At 38.5% G+C, this 19,512-nt stretch overlaps 1 protein-coding gene across 2 annotated transcripts in view; it reads right to left on the bottom strand.

Annotated features, from left to right (window-relative positions):
• Positions 1–18,215, bottom strand: part of kitlga (kit ligand a) — a 28,759-nt gene extending 10,544 nt beyond the window's left edge. For both annotated transcript variants that reach the window (XM_079345805.1, XM_079345806.1), the window contains exon 1: positions 17,893–18,215. In XM_079345805.1, coding sequence (XP_079201931.1) covers positions 17,893–17,907 — 15 coding nt within the window. In that variant the 5' untranslated portion in view covers positions 17,908–18,215. The remainder of the gene's footprint in view (positions 1–17,892) is intronic.
• Between the last annotated feature and the right edge of the window lie 1,297 nt (positions 18,216–19,512).

Here is a 19,512-nt window from a genome sequence, read left to right as displayed (position 1 = left end):
TTGATATATTTTGTAAAAGAAGCTGCAACTAAGCAACAGGTTTGTCAGATTATTTGGACGCAAAAATACCTGGATACCTGGAGTGTATTCATACCTAACTTTTCGACCAGCTAACACAATTACAGACAGAAATTCCATGTTCCAAGCGGCTCTTTGAAATATGAAATCATTCAGACTCTAAATTTATAGTGCTTTTAGTGCAACTGTTTGACAATAAAGTCTTGGATAGAGTTCTAAGCAACCGCTTATGGTTTCTGACGAAGACACCTGACAATTATTTTCAAGGGAAAAGATTGATATCAGATATCACAACAGTATTGCAAAGAGTGGTAATCAGTGTGGTCTTGGTTGGAGATTGACCCTTAAAAAAACCATTACCATTACCATCTTTCTTAAAAGATAGTCTGAAGTTGGAATCCGAAAAAATGAGAAACACATGGGGAGTGACATAGACAAAGTGCACATTTGGTTGTCAGCTTTCTCCATGAAAGGCTGTCAAATTTGGAACACATTTCCCAGATGTTTAAAATGAATCCCAGATATAAATCCTTCACAACAGTGCCTTCAACAAATCCTCCACAAAGCAGCAGGTATTTTGGCTTCTCATTACTTTAAACTGTTGCAATGTTCTGTTTACACACTTGTAAAGCTAACTGCCCGATTCGTCATCCTCTCTCCAATCCAACAATATAATGCTCCATAAGTTTGATTATTTTTGACTTTCACAGCAGAAAAGAAAACACCCGTGTTAATAGTTTCTGCCCTCCAAGCATCTTCAACAGGGACTGATTGGCTCTCTGTAACCACTGTGGACAGTTAGTTGCAATACACAATACAATAGGGCTCAAAGATTAGCATCCAAATTGTAGTCAGCCATCAGTCATTTTAATTATTACTCCAACATCTTCTTGACTTTGGCTGCTGACACGCAGCTGGCTTTCTGCCTACTCTCAGGGCCGTGAGAAATGTAAACTTCAGATAAGTGACTGTCATGTTAGAGCAGGTGATACGGTGGCTATTGTTCTAAAACTCTCATATATGTTTACACATGTGAGAGGTAAAGAGATCGCTTTGACGGTTGGAGTAAATCTAAAGAAACAGAATTATAATCTAGATGTCAGTTTGTGGTTGTGTCGCGTCTCATATTCTGTTTTACAGCTCAGTCACAAAAAACAAAGTTTGTCTCGAGCTCATCATGTTGTTGTCTTTGTGAGGCGACTATCTGTACCAAAATAGTAAAATGGTAATTATTTGGTTAAGTTTAGGTCTTTAATAACAAATTGTATTGATGTATAATAGATACATTCTCAATATATATGTCATTATTTGAATAATGATTAAATACAAACACCAAACTGCTGAATTTAACTAAAAATGATGACTCAGGCAGTGAAGTCTGTCCCAGAGAACCTTGGACCACAAACAACACAATGGAGCTCATGTGCATAAGGAAAAAATAGAAAAAAACATGTGAACTTCCTGCTGGTAATTTCAAGCCATTTTTGGATTGACAGTTAGTGATGCAATATACCAACAAAGAAAGTATTGCGCCAACAAAAAAAATTGTTTCAAATAATGACTTAGCAAATGTCCCTGGGAGGAACTATGACAATGCAGTTAATATTTTTCTTAAGATGGCAAACAAAGTCTTTTGGTAATGAACACTGATTGTAAGCATACTTGTGCTCACCAGCGTGTCTTTGAGAGTCATTTGGGAAATGAGAAGTACTGGGAGTGAAAGGTTTTTCGCAAGATTGCAGACATTTGACAGAACTGCAGATGCATTGTCTTGGTATGCATCGACAGTTGCCTTTTCTTTGGCTAACCTTTCGTCACCTCTATTTGCTAAGGTGACCATATTATGCAATGCACTAACAATTCTCCTCTTAACAGAGATTAGTTGGGTCAGAGCCCAACCCAAAAGAGTTCCACAACCTTGAAAGTGAACCTCCAATTTTGTGAATAAAGCATTGAGTGTTTCACAAAAAGCATGCAGCGAAAGGGATAAAAAGATCAAAATTGGCTGAGCCAAGTCTAATCTCCCTGCAGTTTAACCAGTACACCAGGGTTGGGCTGTATAGTTTATTTAAGATATGGTTTGATGCCCCGCGCTCTCTGTTTTGCAGCAACAATTACACACATTCATACCTCTACTGTCTCTCAGAAACATTTAAGTCTGTCATTTGAAAATCTTTGAGGCAAAGTCCCACACCCACGTTCCTGCTGTGGCTATATATTTGTCAAACAGATCTGCTGCAGGAAGAGAAGGAAACAATGACCCATTAACAGCAGGAAAGACCGACGGAAAAGCCTCCAAGTAAAGGGTTGATTAGATGTTAATCAATTACTTTTACAGAAACTCATAACTTAGCATCTTTACATAACAGGCAGGGAGGATAAGAAAGAGAAAAAGAGATTAGGGAATGCCAAATGTGTACACAAACGTGTGATTCATCATTAATGTGACAAGCTTTGGCTGTCATGAACAACATTTGTACAAGAAAAATGAAATCAGAGACCCTACAGTAGGTCAGGTCAGGCTTTTTTTTCCTTTTTTTTTTAAGTAGCAGTACAAGCTGTTCAGCTGTAAAAAACTTGACACTTGCCCCCATAAATATTTTCAAATGTTAATAGATACTAGTGTTTTGGTCAGGAAAGAGCCTGGGAGTTGTCTCCTCTAATTACACAGCCGAAGCAGGGAACAGTGGTTTGTTGTTCTTGCATAATCACAGTCGAGCCAATATATGATTGGATTTAATCAGTCGATCCTGTTTCTTTGAAGGGTTGTTTTTTGTTTTTTTTTTACACCAAATGTACTTTATAATAATGTTATTCCTGAAATTATAAAACTTAGTTAAATAATACTGAATAATTTGGAAGCAGAGAAAGGCAGATCTTATCATTTCAATGCCAAAAGAACTTGCTCACTAAAGATAGCAAGAACTTCCATCACTAATTGGTCCCACTACTGTCTAAAATATAAAGTAATACAAAGAAGTAGAAATGAAACATCAAAAGAAGGATGTTCTGCAAAACGTGGGCTCATTTGTACGGAAGCCGAAAGCTGGCTTGCATCAATGCGCGCAATCTCGATTTAACGAGATGAATAAGCCAAGAGCTCAAGAAGACGGCTGAGATGGAAACAATCAAATGTATGAATCTACTATGTTCGTTTAGGGCTTCCATACATGTGAACAAAGTGTTTTTATTTAAATCGAGACTGCAAAAGCCAACATTACCAGCACCTCAATCATGTGTTGGTCTTTTACACCCTTATACTGAATGAATTAAGCATGACCTGTTTCGTGTACTTTGATCAGACACATGGTCCTGCCTCTTTTACTGCACAAACAGATAATGTTCTATATTGAAGTGAATCAGAAAGCCTGTTACTAATGTACGGAAGCCTTGAGGGAAAAAAAATCCATGTGCTCCCAACATGTGATGTGATACCATCAGATGTTAGCCCTACATTTTATGGATTAATTCAGAGAGAGAGCTGTTTAAATTTGCCTTCAAGCTGCAACGGAGCAGCAGGGCTGACTGTTGACATTATTTCAAAGCTACAAAGACACTTCCAATTGATCTGCTTTTTATGAATGGGAGTTTCACTCAACACTTTCTCCGACACTACCCTGTTTTATCCCTGTAAAGTTTGTCTAAACGACGAATCATCTAGGTGTTGGCTGCTAATGCCTTTGTGTCACACACCATCACTTTCTGTTATTTTTCTATTTTAAACCTTATGATCAACCCTCTGGGGTGTTTTTTTTAGAACAAGAAGGGGGCAAGTAAACACAGCAGTATACACAGCAGGTTATGACGTGTTGAATTGAGACAATAATTTCTGTAACCATTCCCAAAGTCTTAAAGAGACAGATTCACAGCCCCTTAAAAGGAGCCAGCTGACGGCCGTTAATGTTAGAGGAGCCGCAAGTGTTCACTCCAATTGAGTTTAAATCTCACGGGAGCTCTTGGTGCTGACAGGTAGCTTTTCTAAAACACTAATCAACATATTTGAATTACACTTGGTGGGTAGTTTGGCCTTGGGAAACGACAAAAGTAATTAAATGTTTTCAAGCGTGGTTAAGATTGAACATAATTATTTGCATCAAAGGGCCTTCCAGTTTCCAGTCAAATAAATCATGAAAGTCATATTGTTAAATACAAGTAAATGTTGTGCATACAGCTCAGTTGCATGACTTGATTTGTCTTGTTTTTCAATTAATTTCTAAAGCTACAGTAAAGAGTTTTCTTTCTGTTAATGGAACAAACTGATAGTAACTATTCAAGGTTTCTTTTTTATACTTAGGTGTCAGACAGGAGCTTTCAAAGGTTTTTTCATTGAGTCTAGAATTGTTTCCATCTTCATGGCTTTTCTTCACTTAGCAGAACCCCCATTAGTATTTCACACAAAAACCTATACTGACTCAGCATCTTCTGTCAATCTCAGTATTGATCTGTCTAGACTTTTGGACTTTACCAAACTTTCTCCAGCCATGTTCATCATCTTCGATGATATTGATTGTATCTCTCATGATGTTACTCTTTACACTACTGCTGATTCTGATCTAAGGTTTTGATCTGACTTAATGCGCCACAAAATCGATGGGTTTAGTGGTTTTAAATGTTTTTCAAAGCTTTCACGGAAAAATTTAAAAATGAGAGTGTAAGGAAGGGGAAATTATATTTTTGTTAAAATTACAATTTACATCAGTATTCTTGATAAATCGGCTGAGTTTTTAAATTACCAAACAGAAAAAACAGACCTCTTTAAGAAGGGTCAAAAATGTATTTTGTAATCAGTCAAGCTGCAGTTGAAGCTTTTACTTTGAAGCCGCTACAGACTAAGTGCAGGCTTATTCACAGGTTTAAATACTCTCTTTGGATTATATTTGAATATTATGAGGACATTCACATAAAATACCCAAAAGTAGAGCTGTTGGGGGAAGCATTATAAAGAGCTACAAGCATTAGACTGTAGTAGTTTGGAAAGGTCAATATCTAAAAAGCTAATATGTACTTGTTGCAAAACATTACCATCAAATCAAACCAATTGGTTGTTTAATATCATGGAAATATCAAATGAAGTTGTACATTGCTATGCATTATTGTTGTCGAACATACACCTATGACCTAAAGCTTGCAGCTTAGCCGCTACCAATGCTCGCTTTTTTGCAAAATAACAGGTGACATATATCTATGTTAACAGGATAACACTGCAAGATGACACAGCTACATGATACATGTGCACTGCCGCATAGGCTGTGGGCTCTTCACGTGGGGTGCCCGCTCGACCACCACATTTTGATTGTTTTGAAACCTGCATTCTTCTGTACCCTATTTTGCATTAATTAACGTGACTGTCATTTTTTTCTGTTAGCTGAGGCATGCATTGCATCAGCCACCATCAGCAGCCATATTACGTGCTATTGCTGTTATTTGATTATTCCTGCTGATATCTTTGTGCATCTTCAACTGAAAGTGTGAGCATTCCTGTGGTTTCTTGCATGCATGATTGGCAGGGATGGAGCGAGAAAAACCAGCAAGATCTTAGCTAACGTGCAAAGTTGTACCACGAGAGGGTAAATGTGTATCCAGTGTGCTCCAGCATTAACATCAAGTTTAAATGCGATTTAGTCAGAATAAATCTGACATAAATAACGTTGTAATTGTTCATGTTTGATGTTCACGAAAATGTTGACAGTCAGTTGTGATTGACATTGTTTAACATTATAGATCAGTGGACGTGTATTACTTTAAATCTCAGGACTACATTTAGGATAGTTTATTGAATGTGCTAACAATTTGGTTTTAAACAGTCAGTACTCTGAGACATCCCTTTGGTCTGAAATGTAGTCTTCTAATCATAATCTCTCAGTTTTTGATGCAATTTGAGTTTTGATGCAGCTCTTTATAAAAAGGGCTGTTTTGTTTTTGCAGAAAACGTATTTCAAAAGATTTACCTGTTTTCATAAAGCTTGCAGCTTTAATCATCAATCAATCAATCAATACTTGATTGTTCTTAAATGCTGTCCACAGAAACTTAACGACTCTGGCAAAATAAACAAGATGCTAAATGGAAAGCAAATTCCTTTCTTATCAGGAGTTGTGTTGTTTCAACAGGATAGTAGATGAGAAAACATTTCAGTTAAATAATCACCTAGTAAAAACAAACACATCTTGTTCGTACAAGTTCCAAAACATACTCAGTGACTCCCAACAAGACAGCCCATGCCAAACACATCCATGAAGCGCAAGGCTGCAGTGAGAATAGCCAGATGACTTCGACTCACTTATTGTAATGTTTGCAGAACACTAAGTGGTGCAAATGGTCCCCGCTTCTGTCCAGAGCACCGATAACAACCCTGTTTCTGTGTCCTTCACGAAGAAAATCCAACCACTTTTTGTTCTCAACACAGCAGAACCAGCTCGAAGGTGCAACCCCTTCAGACTAAAACCCTCTCATGCGTCACGGTCAGAAGCATCGAGGCTCTCGAGGCCTGCAAGCCTGCTCTCTCTCATCATACTGATGCTGAGGATGATTACCCTGTCTCATTTTCCACCACCACTTTGAACAGGAGGCGTCATTAGCTGAACAGGCTCTCCAGACCGCAGGCCTCGTGGCCCTCTTAACCACATAATCTCATAAAAGCTGAACACAGAGTCTTGCATGACAATAGCCCTCCATAGCAACACGCTGCTTGTTTTATCTGAGTGGGATGCTTCGTCCTAATCGTTTGCTGAAATTGTTGTTTAGAATTCTGCCATGTGATATTAGTTCCCATGTTTCATAATGAGGATTAACAAGCATGGCAGATGACCCATAAAAGCTGTGCAAAGAAAACACAAGCCTGCTGTTGGTGTCCAGATGTTCTTTGATCTAAGCTAAGCTTGAGATTTTTTTTTGCCCCTTAACCTGACTGTTTTTGCTGATTTTTCATTTTTCTGTTAATGTTTAAGAAACAAAAAAGGTATTGAGACGGCATTGCTGTGTATTGAAAAAACAATCTTTAAGAGTCTTTATATCCCTATCTGTTCCCAGCCTTGATACCTCCCCAAAATGTTTAGAATTTGAACAGCACCTTCAGTAAGAGAGCTTTTTTGGATCAGATTTTACTTTGTGCAGTGTGCCAACATTTTTTACCACTTTCTGCTGTTTATGGACTGGGAAATGAAATCATGCTTCTTTCTCACACCATACTGTTAAGAATTAGCAGTTTGCAGGCCACATGGAAGGATCTTAGTCACATTCACATGTAAATATTTAACCGACCAATAAAGCGCACAGAAACAGAGGCCTCAATATTCAAAGCAGTCCTTGCCTCATATGAACCAACAGATAAGACTATGGAGAAGCAGTTCTATCTTATCTAACTTATCAAAGTTATCTAAGTATTTTAACTTATCTAAATATGTCTTATGTTGAGCCTGCCTTCATTCTAAAATTTGATGTCATCACCAAATCAATCAGGTTGATAGCTTATTAAATTATGACTATGTGTCCACAGCATCAAACCAAAAAAGTTACAAAAGAGCTTAAAGAACTGAGCCTTAAAACAAAACATACATTTAGACAGCAGATTCAAAGGAACAAGAGCTCGCTGACCTCATGTGTAAATCAAATTAGCATCTGAGAACATTAAGTCTGCTGTCTGCTGAGGTATGCTTACAGCTGTTGGCACTAACAAAATACACTTCAAGGTAATGGAGAAGAGCCAGACAATTAGGTTGCATTAGACAGAATCAATCTGGTTGTGCAGACACTCAGAGGCTCTGAAGGTTCTAAAAGCTTCAGATTGAACGGTAACAGCTTTGTTTACTGATGAAGGATCTGAGGATTTTTGTCACAAAAAAATAATGCATAACTCAAGATCCTGTAGGCTCCAATGTTTACACAATATGAGCAGGCTCAATGAAGGTGTTCTCAGATAGAATGTGGTGGGTGCTTCGCACCACTGTCAAGCCCATTCATTGTCTATGTGTTGCGCAAAATGAGTAAGTATCTGAGCCATGCTGAGCGTGATCTCTTTTCTTTTGGTTCTGTTGTTTTGCACTGCCTGTAAAGTATTTTACTCAGCTGAAGCTGTTTTTAAATGTGCCAAACAAATATACTTGACGTGGCATGTCTGTTCGTATCTCAACCTTTGAGAGCCGATGAGGAAGAAGTGGGCAAAAAAAATGACAGAAATGTTATATTGCTGAATACTTTAAATGACAAATGGAGAATAAAGACCGGCATTTTTTGGGGATGGAAGTGAAAGGTTTGCTTGATGGACAACTAATGACACCCACGTAATTGGCATCATTCAGACTGGACACCTACGCAGGGCTTAACATATGCATATTGGCAGCAGTGGTAATTAATTAACCAGCTGCTACACTCAGCTATAGCTAATACTTTGAAAGTCTGGCACCGAATCGTTCTAAAACCATCTTCTTTTTTCACTGCAGTTCTCACTAATTGTATGTTTTAGAGGAAACAAACAAACCCTTTCAAATGTCCAATTAGTTCAGAGCTCACCATGTCTTGTGTTATACAAGGGCTTTCAAAGAACAGCTTCAACCAAATGCTGTTGTCTTTTTTACCAAATATTAGCTTTGGTGGTCTGGAAAAGAATCGAAGTTGTTGTGGTGAACATGGAAATAAAATAGCTAAGGCCACAATAGAAGAACTGATAGTGTTAGTGGAATTTCAGAAGGAGATTCTTCAAACAAGTGTATGTTTTTTTAGTGCATAGAGGTGATGATATCTTGTTCCTGAGAAGAATTTCCTGTTTGAATGGGAGAAAGCTTGGGGCATATAACTGCAAGACTCAATGTGTTGAAATAAAGTAACGGCCATCACTTTGTCGCCAAACTGGACAAACAAATTTCTTTTTCACTGTGAAATGTCTGTTGAATTAAGCTCATGAGTGAACCCAGACATAAATTAACAAAATAAATCTGTTGGCCAGCAGGAAATCTTATCTTATAAAAGAAGGAAGACAGAGATAAAATGCATGGATGCTCTCTGTTGTTTTCTTTGGAAAGCAAAAGCGTAATTTGATGTATTCTTTACACTCCCTTTATATATGCACATAACTGTGTCAACAAATAACTGCAGGGACAGATCTGGTTAATATGCACCATAACTGCAGGAGGGGGAATTCAGCTCGGACAACAAGGAAGAAGTCTGAGTTGTGCAACGTTGCTTTTTTTTTTTTTATCAGATTCCCTGACGGAAGCTCTGCCAAGTGTTTACCTTCACAAGTTCTCACCCACGTCTCAGTCTTTAACTAGTTTTTCTCCAAAACTGCACTTTTGAGTGTAAACAAAAACAATACTTTTTTGATCTTGTGATTCAGACAAAGATTTGCACGACTGTGGTGGGAAATGGATGTAGAGGAGTTATTCAAATCTGATTAATCTATTATGCTGTTTGCTTGGAGCACACAAGTGCAAACAATGTGCTCTTGCTCTTTTCAAAGTTATGACATCAACCAAAGGTAGAGATGGGGTTAAAGTAAGACGGTACAGTCAGTAGTGTGCAACCCACTTTATAATAACAAACTTCTCTTCCTGCTTTCTATAAGGCTCAACAGCTTCCTTGTGCTCTCTCTTGGACACTGATGTACAGATAGAAATCTTCTGAAATATGTCTAGTTATTAAAACTCTGCTGCTTTTGTGGGACACAATTATAAAAATTGTCCCACAAAAATTGTCTGTAGCAAATCAAAGTTGAACGAACTGGCACTTTCCTCACTAACCAATTGAATTGATCGTTTTATTCCTGATTAAAATGATAACTTTTACAATAATGACTGCTTGTTCTTAGGTCAAAGTAAACAGTTGAGAACTTTGCCTCCTTTGTTATCGCTGCCCTAAAGGGATCATGTGTTTGGTCCTGTGTGTGCACTAGTGTGTGTCTTGCTGTGCACTTTAATTTACCACTTGAAAAAATTATACTTATATTGTGCGTCTACATTTATTGAGGATGATATTTTTTTGGACTTCTTATTACTGAAAATTTTAGTCAGCCAAAAAAAAAAAAAAAAAAAAAAAAAAGAGATGAAGTTGTGTAGACACAATAAACATGGGCTGTACATGTTAGTGTGATCTGGGGGTGAGTAAAAATGCATTTTCTTCAGTTGTTGGGCTATTATTTGGTTCCTTTTTACAAGTGATTTAAAATAGGTGCAGTCAAAATGTTCTACAGAGCAGATGGGAGGGAATTAAAATCACTCTTAACATGCCCAAAAATCGATATAGCCGCTTAAATCACTGCTGTAATTAAAACAGCTGTGTTTTATTCTTATCCACTCTTTATCTGAAACAAATTGCACAATGAAGGAAATTAGTTTTCTGACTGTAAAAATCTTATTGGAAGACCACCTGACCCCTGCCTTAAATTGTATTAACAAGGGGTTAATGGCATGGTCTCCATTTTTCATCCCCAGAAGGTAGATGATGGTTGACCTTTAAAATCCTGGAGCTGTTAGTGATTTTTGTTTTTCATTCCTCTTTGCTGACAAACCTCTCTGAGTAAAACAAAATGAATAAAATCCCTGTATTCTATTTATCTTTCACACCATCTGGACTAAAATTGAGCCAGGAGGGACAGCGAGGTACGCTTCAGCTCTTCTTGTTTTAAAATAAAGTGGGAGAAGATTTCTGTTGCCCAACATAATTGATACAAGGATTTAGACTTTTAGAAGTGAACTTTTCTTGTAAAATCCTCAGAATAAGTTCAATTGATGACGCTGTTTGATGCCACAGCTCCTTAAATTCATGAAAAACACGTTCAGTTGGCTGCCCATCATGCCAAGCCTTAAGCAATGTTGCAAAACCCATGTCTGCTTAAATAATGTATCTTGAGAAAAAAGCATGACTAACACAGTTTCTGGCTTCCTCTATTAATTGGCGTTATTGGCCTCTCATCCAACCTTGAATACCTGATCATGTGGAAACTACAATTTCCTAACAAGCAGATGCACTGTTTGGCATGAATATTTCTAAGAAGGAGGGGACAAATCAAAGTCATCTAAATGCCTTAAAGCGGCAAGCGCCGAGTCAGATGTTCACAAGGATAAAATAAGCAGTCCTGTATGCAGCGATAACTCAACCCCCTGTTAACTATGTGGATGCAGGACATCATGACATGACATTGTCCTGAGGCGTATTAAAAATAGCCTGATTACACATACAGTTGATAAGGAAAAAGTCATCCAACACATGATTCTACTACATGATGAACTCTTTAATATGACGTACTTCCAATGTCCAACAAGCTCTTATATCTAGACATTGGTAATCAAAGAACCCATGGAGCATTTAATTAAACTAAAAGAATGTGGGACGGTTTTTAGAAAATGGCTAATTACCGTAAATTCCGTACTATTGAGCGCACCTGGATATAAGCCGCACCGGCTAAAAATAAGTAAATAAATGTATTTGTACATATATAAGCCGCACTTGATTATAAGCCGCAGGTGTCCACGCTATAACAAGAGCTATTTACACAGACGTAGGCTACCGGTAACATCCGCAAATACTGTAGCGTCCGTACGGACGTTAAAGGACGACGAGAGCGTTCAAATAATAACTTTTAATAACGCGATCACTGTCGGCCGTGACCACGCCGTTTACAGCAGAGAGCAACACATAACTTGCCGTAACAATCCAACTCTCTCCCCCAGCGTTCTCTCATACAGCCACTCAACACGTTCTCGCTGGTGCATTCACTGACTCTCCACATAATCGGAATTATGAACACATTATCAACTACTGACTTTACAACATGAACCGTTACAATACGAAGCCTAGCCGACGGTGTCTGTAACACGGCTGATGAAAAAGATGACCGTAATATATTTCACAAGAAAAAGTCCATCCATTCACTGCCTCAGAATGACTTCATTACTCACTTCCTCAGTCTCTGTTGTCGCTGTCAGTGTCATCTTAACGTGCAGCAGCTCTGTTAGCTTCTTTGACAGCCAGGTCGATCGCCTTTAACTTGAAAGCTGCATCATATGTATTTCTCAGTGTGTTTTCCATCATGAGGGTGCGTGCATGAAGCGCAAAATGACTGATATTAAGATCCGACGTGACGAAGTCAAATGTTTTTGCGGCAGAAGCTCATTGTCCCCCATAAAAAATCCATGCATTAGCCGCACCGGAGTAGAAGCCGCAGTGCTCGAAGTGTGAGAAAAAAGTAGCGGCTTATAGTCCGGAATTTACGGTAGTTTATTTTGAATGACATTAAGTTACAAAGGTCAAATAATTAGTGGTTTGTGAATATTATACTACTCACAACATTAAATTGTCTGTTGTTGATGTTTCTTTTCCATTGGGCACAAAGTCCAAGCTTCTGTGTGAAAGCCTCGTTTGTTTGAAATCAACATATATCGAAACATTCCAATCTCCCAGTACTTATCCATTCTACTCGCAAGGACAACGTTACTGTGCACCGGGGGGTTGACATTAATTGCTTTATTACAATTTTTTGTAAAGGTAATGGCGTCCGTTTTATCCGAAGCTTGCAAATAAAACTTTTGAAAGATGTGAACAGCTGCCATGTGAAAACCTTCTCAGCTTCTCAGGGACAAACAGAAAGTGGCTCGTTTGGCTTTGTTTCATAACTGTGCATTTTTCAGGTTCATCCACTGGACTTCAAAAAATGAGCATTATCACAAGAGGCAGGGACGGATGAAAGTAGGAGTGAGGTTCCTAATTTAGAAGAGCTGTGGGTTAAAAGTGGTTCACATTATGCTGAAGATGTCTCGAAATGTTTGTATTTGGGCTCATACATGAGAATACCATAGAGCAGCTATTGAAATTAACCAACAATGCACCTGCTGAAGTGGCTGTAGTTTGTGCACTACGTAAGTTAGGTTAAGCCTGTTTTAACTTAAAGACAACATCTAAAAAAAAAGGGCAATGTTTGGACCATGCTTTGGGGCTCAAGAGATTGCATATATCGTTTAGCTGCTGTTTAGTTTGCTTCATAAGTGTTTGCTGCAAGCCACCTGTCCAATGGAGCAGCTTTGTTGGAAAACCATTGGGGAGTTCCCATATGATCGTCTAAGAGCCAACATTGACCATCAGACCAGCGCACAAATATATTTCATTACAACATCAAACAGAGCAAAACAGGAAATCACATTTGAGATGCTGGAACAAGATATTCATTTTTTTGTTAAACACTGGACGCAGAGTACTCTTTGTTGCTCAGTATTTACGACACTAAGCCATACATAATTGAAAGAGAACTCTATATTGAACAATTAACAGGAATTTACGACTCTCATGAATCGTGCAACACCATGTAAAACAGTAAATATATCACTGCAGCCGACAGCTGCCGGATCCGACAGCTCAAGAGGCAGACCTCAGCTGGAATGGTTATTGGTTTAGAGAGCTATAAACATTGTTTTTAAAATCCTAAAGTTCTTTCAGTGTGTTTTCTAAGCTCTGGCTGGTTTTATGGCTATCTACCAAAACCTCTTCCACTCTCTGTACAAAAAAAAAAACATTTTTCAAACATTGACTTCAAGATGAGTTGTTGGTGGTCCAAACTTCAGAGGGATCAACAACAGCTAAACACCAAGATGTCAAACAGTCATAAAATGGAAAGCTAAATGTATATTTCCTGAATTCATTGACCCAAAGACAATCAAAGGCAGACATTGGGTTTGAATAGGCAAGCAGCTCAATGACCACAGACAGTCCTTAATCTTCAACTGAAGTGGCACAAACACATGTTGATGCTCAGACATAACGCCTGGGATTTGGGACAAGGCAACATGCTGTAATTTAAAACATGTTTGCTTTGTTTCTAGTAAAACTTTCTTGAAGCTTTAAACATCTTTGAAATAAATGTTTTACTTTGTAATACAGAAAAGCCCACATGTAGGACCGACAGCACAAACCTTTAGAACTCCGTCTTTCACTTTTATCCCAAGGCCTCATGAACAGTTTTACTAACTATCTTTCTGTATATTGTAGGGTTGTTAACAGGAAGTCTATCTTTGCTCTATTAAACAACTTTGCATCCCAAGAAGCCTCCAATGGCAGCTGCCAAATTGGATACACTATCTTGACCTAACTTTCAGTCTATACAGCACCACTGTGTTGGCTTGATTTTTCAAGACTGGAGGTTGAAACTTGGTTTTTCCAGTTAGTCTCAAATTTCATTTTATGAGTTTTTGTTCACTGCCAGATGCACAGTAAAACAGTTCCAGCTTGCTACTTATTGGTTTTGCAGTCATGTCATCATTGTGTTAAGTATATCATGTAGCCTTGCTAAAAAAATAAATAAAAAAAAATCACTGAAGAAATCCTAAACTAGGGATGCAGATGACCTAGCAGATGGGTCACACACCATGTACATTGGCAAAAGTCGTCCAAGTGGGTTCAAGTTCACCCAGGCCTCCTTTTTTTCACAAGTCATTCCCCACTCTTTCCCCCTAATTTATTTCTGTCCTATCATACAGTACAAAAGCAAGCAGCATAAATCATAACCTGCTCTGCTGGCAGGTGGATAATTAAATTATGGCTACCGAGGGACTCCATCTTGAAATCAAGCGGAACACCTTAGCATGGTGTTGGCAGTTCAAACACACCCTAACACTAAATGTTCTTGTTTTTTTTAACCAGTATTCAATCACTTGATCCTTTGAGAGTCATTTATAAAGTCTACAGCCTGCCACTCTGTTTCTCTATGTACAGAGTCACAGCTTAAACAAATCAAAGGTTCGACTTGGTTTGACTGATAAAAACTCAACTTTTAGAGGACAGCCCTCATAAAACACGGTTGGTTTTTGAGGGTATTGAGTATCTCCTGCTACAGCTTCTCAAGAACAGAGAGAATCTCTGCTGTTAGAGGTTAGATTTTACTGGAGGTTTTGAATTGTCACTCACTTGGTTTATAGTAAATGGACTATACTAAAAGTCCATCAGGTGCCCCAGAAACTTATGTTTCACCTCTGAGCCTAACCCACAGGACTATAACTAGTTAGTCAGAGTTGTCTAGCCAAATAATAGAGAATGTAAATACAATGGTCTATTTGATGTTGAATGGAAAAAAAATTGCATGTGAAAACACATGAATTGACTACTGGGGGTAATTAAGGTTTAAGCAGTTGAGTGGGCACACAATAACCCCATGTCTCACAAATTAAATAACTTGGAAGGACATGCAGTCAGCCATGAGCTGTGGTTATAAAACAAGTCATAGGGTTGATTTGTCAAGCACCACTGACAAACTAGCATTCGTCACTGCTGTAACTGATATATCTGTGTGTGTGTGTGTGTGTGTGTGTGTGTGTGTGTGTGCGTGCGGGGGGAGATTAATATATATTTGAGAATTATGCATTTTAGTAAAACTGATTCATTCAGCTGTGAATTCTGGAAAGTGAAATTCTGACACATCAAAAGCCTCCAGGCAGCAAAGCCTACTCCTTGTGTGCTTGTCCAAAACATGTGAGATAATAAATCTGAATGATGCAAACAGAGTGCCAGTCTGTTGATTCAAGCTTGTATGCGTCCGTTTGTGATAATCTGTATCCTTCTAAAAAGACATAAAGGACTATTAATTCCTCGAAATCAATATAAAAGGATCAGGCGTACTCCGAAATGCTCCCCTGCAGGTCAGAGGACAAGTCAATAAAGCAGAAGCAAACTGAGCCTGTGAAATTTACAACCACGAAGGGAGCTCAGCTCCTCTGTAGGATTAATCGTCTGTGTCTAAATCATCCTGCTACTTAAAATCCTTTTCATCTGCCTTCTCCCTGTCCTTCAGAACAGAAAAGTGGAACCTGGGAAAATAGCTCCCCGAGTGAAGAAGCAGAGTTTAGAGCAGTAAATAATGCTTAGTGGCTGCACTCAGGCGGGCGCCGCAGATGTCAGGCGTCTTTCTAAAACTCCCATAGCCCCAAGACCTGGGTGGCTGCTTGCAGGCATCAGAAAACTGGCGCTCCCTACTGGTGTCAAATGTTCTGTGAAGGTGAGAAGACGTTGACAAGCTCTTGCACTTTCTCTCACTCAGACACTTTCTGAAGCAGAAACCTCATGTGCTGTAGCATTTCTCAGAACTCTTCATTAGTTCTTGTGAAAATGTTGCTTTTCTTTTCCGAGTGTAAATGAATCTAAAGACAAAGTAACATGCTGTAAGTCCTTCGGTGCTATTTAAAATTCAAAGTCCAGTAGAAATATGGAGGTAATAAATAGATCAATGCATCCTTGAAGTGAAAGCTCTCCCTTCCTCACCCACCATTTTTTGGACAAATGCGACAAAGCTAATATCATAAACATGACCAAATGCCTTTTTTTTTTTTCCACATGTGGTTATGTGACACTGGAAAGCATCATGAGCTGCAGCAAGGACACCAAATAAGAGGATGAAAGATGCAGTCAGGCAAAGAGCACAATGTATTGTACAACTTTATTAAAGAAGCATAAAAGGAAATTGTGCTCGGCATATGATTAGCAGCAGCAAAGCTGCAGAGATGCCCGCCCTTCCTCCAGGAGACTTCATAGACTTTCATTCCCTGGTGCATCTACACACACAAATATACCCTGTGTTATTAATATAGATTATGTTTTACATTTTTAACTGATATTGGAGAAACAGGAGCTTAAGTTGTCATGCAGACTGAGGCTGAGCTACAGCAAAAACTTGATGTGCTCAGGGTTCAGGTAAACAGCCTTAGGGATGGAACGCAGGTTTAACCTGCCTTCATTAAAATTTACACACCTTCGTACACGCACACACATGTAGGATAAATGACTCAAATAAAATGTGCAAATACTTAAAATAAATTAAAAAAAGGTTTTTCTATTTTATAATGTAGTCATTGTAAGGCGATCATATGCTGGCACAGATGTTAAATACAGACTCAGTGTAGATGACAAACGTAAAATGACAGCTGTGCAGGAATGCTTTGGTTTTCCTTGGTCAAGAACTAATCCAACTCTGCTCAAACAGAAGCTTGAAGCTTAATATTTTAATTTCACATTTTATTGTCAGCCATGTGAGAGGATGGCTTGGAGGGAAGGGGGTTAAAATGGCCCTGCAGACACTTCACCTTAAAACAGACAAGAGCCTCTGTCATTAGAAAGTATGCTCATGAATAACCTGAGGGGCAGCCTGATCTGGTGGATAATTGCCAGCTATTTTCAGGCCACTTTACAACCAGAAACATGAACAGAAAAAGCAGACTGACACCCCGATTATGATAAATGATCTCCGTTAACCTGAAAAGGTAAAATAAAATAAAACATTACATTCATGTTTAAAGAGAAAACTGGTCAGCGTACATGAAGGTGATTAAGTGATGTCTTTGACCTGGGTGCTAACAATATATACCTATCGCATATAATTATTATGCATAGTTTTCATGTTAGATATTGTTGACGCACGGAGCCAAACGCCTCCTTCGTGGACAATTGATAAGAGGCAGACTTGCGCCGTTACTATCAACATATTGATCCGGATCCATGCAGTTGTTTGCCCTGCCAACGGAACACAGAAGGCGTGGATGTGGGTCAACCTGGATTAACTCCGGACAGGTGCTTTTTTTTTTGATAAGGGAGAGGTGAGCCCAGGTCTGACACTTTACAGCGTCGAGAAACTAAAGGCAATAAATGAAGCACTGCAGCTTTGGTCCTGCATGCTGGAATATCTGCTGCAACTAAAATGTGTCACTTATTAAGCCGCGCTAGACTGAACTAAATTCATATTAACTCGTGCAACAGAAAATAACAATAACATAAATGAGCAGAGTGAAAATGAGAGCTTTCTGGTTTAGTGTGAGCGTGCGTAAGCAGCAGGAGAGTGCTCCGCATGCGTCACGCATAATAAGAAACTGTTTATTTCCTCAAGTTAAAAACAAGCAAAGAAGAGTACTTACTTTTGACTTCTTCATAAGGAACGACAGGAGTAAATCCAGTGTTGTGCGAAAGCCTATTTTATTTTACTTCTACGGGGAGGAAAGGGGTTGTCACCATCCTGTGTGCACATATCCAATGCCTAAGTCAGAAGTATCCAAGCAGAGGAGAAAAAAACACCCCAAAACGACGAGAAAACGATGAGAAGCGGTGAAATCTGTGGAATCAAACTCTTAACCTTTGCAACCTGTCGGTTGACGGCGTGTGGCATGAAGCCCATCTATCTATAGCACAGATCCAGACAGTGGAGAGCTCGCGATGAGAGGAGCTGAACAGCGCACGGAGGGAGGGAGTAAAGCATTTATAATAAAAAGAGCAGCCAAAGAGCCGCCCTCTGACGAGCGGCACTGTGAAGCGCTTCACTCCAAAGGAATGACTTCCAAACTAAACAGCGGGTGAGAAACAGGTTCTCTGCGCTGGTTGCTCAACACTGATTTATTGCCAGCTAAGTGGTTTTTTGGAGGCAAGTGAATATCAAGGGTGAGAGATTGCGTTGACGGTTTACTCACCTTTATAATTATATTATCATAATGAATATCAATTACCGACGCTTTTAATGTGCCTCTATATAAAAAGGGAAATATAGGATGCTTGTAGGCTATAATTAAAGTGATTATTCCTGTATTTATATTGAAATAAATCATTTTTGTAACTCATCTAAACCTAAAAGACCATTTGAAGTTTACTAGAAAATGAGCTATCAAATCAATTAGGATACTATGAAATAATAAAGGCTCCAAAATGAAGTATTTAATTTCGAGGGAAAAAAAACCTTAAGTAAAATAGAGATTTGTCAGTCATACTTAAACATGTATGTTATTGCTAGCATAAATCCTCTGTATGGTAAAAGTGTTAGAACTACATCATAGTTGTCATTTTGACATACTTGTCTTCTTATATTTTTACACATGCACACTGGAAAACTTTAAAAAAAAGTTTCTGAGTTGCACACATGTCCCTCATAGCCTTTAGGGTTCTCTTTGCATAAATCCAAGATAGCAGCAACCAAGATATATAAACATGAAGACTTCATTATGTGAACAAACCTTGAATTTCCCTCGGGATCAATAAAGTATCTATCTATCTAAATCGAAACGGGTCACATCCACTAAACACCATCAATCCCTTCTGTTTTTCCTGAATTTTCATGAATGCTTTTTGCCGAATCTGTATCTGCTGTGTTCAAACATTGACTTGTTGACTTCCTATGGACATTTGACTAGAGGGGCTGGCAGAGAAAAATTCGGGTGCAGCAGAATTAAAGCCGTTTGCATCTGGAAATCCAGAAAGGTTTTATGTAAGTGTGAAAACACAATTTTCTTTCCTCTACTTTTTCAAATCAACTGCTTTTTTTAAAAGTTTTTCTTGTATGTTAGTGGAAGTATTTTCCTCACAAATGTTGCTAGGTTATTGCTTATGGCTGATTAACGTAGGCTTTAAAAAAGGGTGTAACATAAAGAGAATTGCATTCATGCTCTATAAAGAGGACAAATAAATCAATTGATTGCTGGGTTGAAAAGTGCAGCTCTGAAAACAAAATGGTTGGTTAATACAAAGTGCAAAGAGAACTCAATTTACTGAAG

The sequence above is a fragment of the Symphodus melops genome, assembly GCF_947650265.1.
Source record: "Symphodus melops genome assembly, chromosome: 6".
In the NCBI taxonomy this organism is placed as follows: Eukaryota; Metazoa; Chordata; class Actinopteri; order Labriformes; family Labridae; genus Symphodus; species Symphodus melops.
Note: the sequence above shows the minus strand (reverse complement) of the source record. Positions and strands in the feature narration are given on the sequence as shown.